Source organism: Mesitornis unicolor, unplaced genomic scaffold (assembly GCF_000695765.1).
Source record: "Mesitornis unicolor isolate BGI_N332 unplaced genomic scaffold, ASM69576v1 scaffold37179, whole genome shotgun sequence".
Taxonomy (NCBI): Eukaryota; Metazoa; Chordata; class Aves; order Mesitornithiformes; family Mesitornithidae; genus Mesitornis; species Mesitornis unicolor.
Genome location: NW_010209952.1, coordinates 979 through 3,639, shown reverse-complemented (window position 1 = coordinate 3,639; position 2,661 = coordinate 979). Strand labels below are relative to the sequence as shown.

The following is a 2,661-nucleotide window of genomic DNA, read 5'->3' as shown; positions in this document are numbered from 1 at the left end:
CCCTGGATTCCAGGGCCCTGCCACCCATCACACCCCATGGGGTCTATGGGACACAGGGACCCCCCACGTCCCACAGGATACAGGGGACACTGAGGACTCTTTGTGTTGTACAGTGTATATGGGGTCCCTGGGTACCAGGGACATGCCACCCATCACACCCCATGGGGTCTATGGGACACTGGGACCCCCATGTCCCACAGGACATAGGGGACACTGGGGACCCTCCATGCTGTGCAGTGTATATGGGGTCCCTGGGCACTGGGGTCCTGCCACCCATCACATCCCATGCGACCTATGGGATACTGGGGACTCAGGTACTGGGAACCCCGCACCCCACACACCCCACATAGGGGGTGAAGGGACCCACCACTCACCCTGCCCCTCAGGGTCCGTGGGGCCCTGGGGTCCCCCCACCCACCCACGGGGCACCCAGGGACCCCCACTCACAGCTGCTCCTGCAGCTCCAGGATGACGCCCTCCAGCTCCCTCTTCTCCAGCTGGTTCTGCACCATCACCTCCTCCAGGCGCAGCTTCAGCCGCTTGTTCTCCGCCTCCCGGGCCTTCAGCTCTTGTTCTCCGCCTCCAGGTCCTTCAGCTGCGACTCCCGCAGCCGCACCAGCTCCTCCAGGTACCCCTGCGCGAGGCCAAAGTCAGCAGCGCCCCCCCACCGGACCCCCGCGATGTCCCCAAGGTGACAAGGCCAGGGCTGGGTCACCGCAGCAGCGGGATGAAAGGATGCAGGAGCGGTGCAGGGATGGCTCCAGGCTGGAGCATCCCGGGGTTGTTGGTACCCAAAGGCCCCATCCTGGATCCCGGTACCTTTTGGGCATAAACGATGCGAAATTTCTGCTCCATCTTGCGCCATTTGTTGTACCAGCTGTCCTCGTCGGTCACCAGGGGCAGGTAGGGGTGCTCGGGGGAGCTGTCCTCGCTCGTGCTGCTCTCCACGCTGCCCCGCTCCTCATCCTCGCTCAGGTAATCGTAGCTGGGGGGCCATGGAGGGGTCAGTGGCACCATGGAGTCCCAGTGGGGTGCAAGGGTGAGACAGGGGGGTCCCTACCCCAGAGAGGGCCCCCCCATCTCCTACCTCTGCGTGAACTTCAGGTAGGGTGTGTAGTCGATGACCACGGGCGTTTTCCCGTCCATCACCTCGCCCTTCAGGCAGAAGCTGAGGGGTGGCAGAAGGAGCAGAGGGGGTCAGGGCACCCCCAGAGGGGGACACAGTCAAGGCAGGGCACCCACGTCCCACCGTGCCACCGGCCCCTACCTGAAGTCGATGGCGCTGAGCCCGATGAGCATCCCCGTCAGCACCGTGGACTCCTCCCGCAGCATGATGGCCCCGTCGTCGTAAAACCGCCTGTGGGGAGAGACGTGGCTGCATGTGCACCCGCCAGCACCCCGAAACGCACCCACCAGCACCCCAAAATGCACCGTGGTGCCCACACATCGTGGTCGTGGCCGGCCGTGCTCACCTGGTGGTCCGTGTGTCCCGCAGGGCTGTGGAGATGTACTCACTCATGCGCTTCTCCATCAGTGCCACGCGGATCCAGGCCCGGCCCTGCAAGGCACAGCCCCGTGGGGCAGCCCTGAGGATGGGCACCCATCGGGTGCCACCATTGGGTGTCCCCCACCATGGTCCCACCTGCTCTCAAGGCTCTGGGCACCGGCAGGAGGGTGGTCCCACCTGGGAGCTGCTTTCGGCCCCATTATCCCCCCATGGGGACACATAGCTCCTGTTTTGTCCCAGTGACCCCATGGGGTCCTACAGGGATGGGGCAGGGCAAGGCTGAAGGGATGGGGCAGAAAGGGCATGGGAACAGAGATGGGATGGGATGGGATGGGATGGGATGGGGATGGGGATGGGGATGGGGATTGGATGGGATGGGATGCGGATGGGATGGATCCAAGGGCCAGGGATGGATCCAAGGGCCAGGAATGGGGTTGGGGTTGGGTTGGTGATGGGATGGGCTGGGGATGGGGATGGGTCCATGGGCCAGCAATGGTGATGGGGCTGTGGACAGCGATGGAGGCAGGGAAAGGATGGAGGCATAGATAGAGTTGGGACAAGGATGGGGACAGGGACAGGGCAGGGTTGGCACCTTCCCGACCTTGGCCCTGGAGGTGCTGATGTTCTCCATGTTCTCGATGCTGCTGACGCAGTTGTTGGGGACCTTGCTGCAGGCCAGGCGGATGTAATCCCAAAACCCGCGCTGCCCATCCGAGCTGAACCAACTGACGGGGCCTGCGGGGACGAGGGGCTGCGGTCGATGGCTGCCAAAACCGCACGGGCCCCGAAAGCCCCAAGCCAGAGCCCAGACACGGTCTCCAGCAGTGGCACATGCGTCCCCATCCACCACGAAGGATGGGGATGGGGACGGGGACAGGCCAGGGGCGTTACCTTTAAAGCGATGGCTGAGGATCTGCTCGAGGATGGCAGCGAAGTTAACAAACTCCTCGGAGGAGTCGTCGATGGGCTCTGCCGTGTACTTCTCCAGCAGGGTCTTCACCGAGAACCTGGGTGGGGGGGACAGGGGCATCACGAGTGGGAGGGGACCCAGCACACGTTAGGTTTTGGAAACGGAGCAAAACGCTTTTGCAGATGTTGGCTTTTGAGCCCGGCAGTGGGAAGAGGGCGGGGGGCTGAGCTGCACCTCGCTGACC

General features: G+C 63.9%; 1 protein-coding gene across 1 annotated transcript in view; it reads right to left on the bottom strand.

Moving 5' to 3' along the window:
* Positions 1–2,553, bottom strand: part of RUNDC3A (RUN domain containing 3A) — a gene marked incomplete at its 3' end in the record, with an annotated part of 2,956 nt that extends 403 nt beyond the window's left edge. Inside the window, 8 exon segments of the mRNA XM_010193030.1 lie at positions 448–581; positions 584–634; positions 820–985; positions 1,088–1,168; positions 1,268–1,357; positions 1,473–1,558; positions 2,109–2,242; positions 2,399–2,553. Coding sequence (XP_010191332.1) covers positions 448–581; positions 584–634; positions 820–985; positions 1,088–1,168; positions 1,268–1,357; positions 1,473–1,558; positions 2,109–2,242; positions 2,399–2,537 — 881 coding nt within the window.
* Positions 2,554–2,661: the final 108 nt, after the last annotated feature.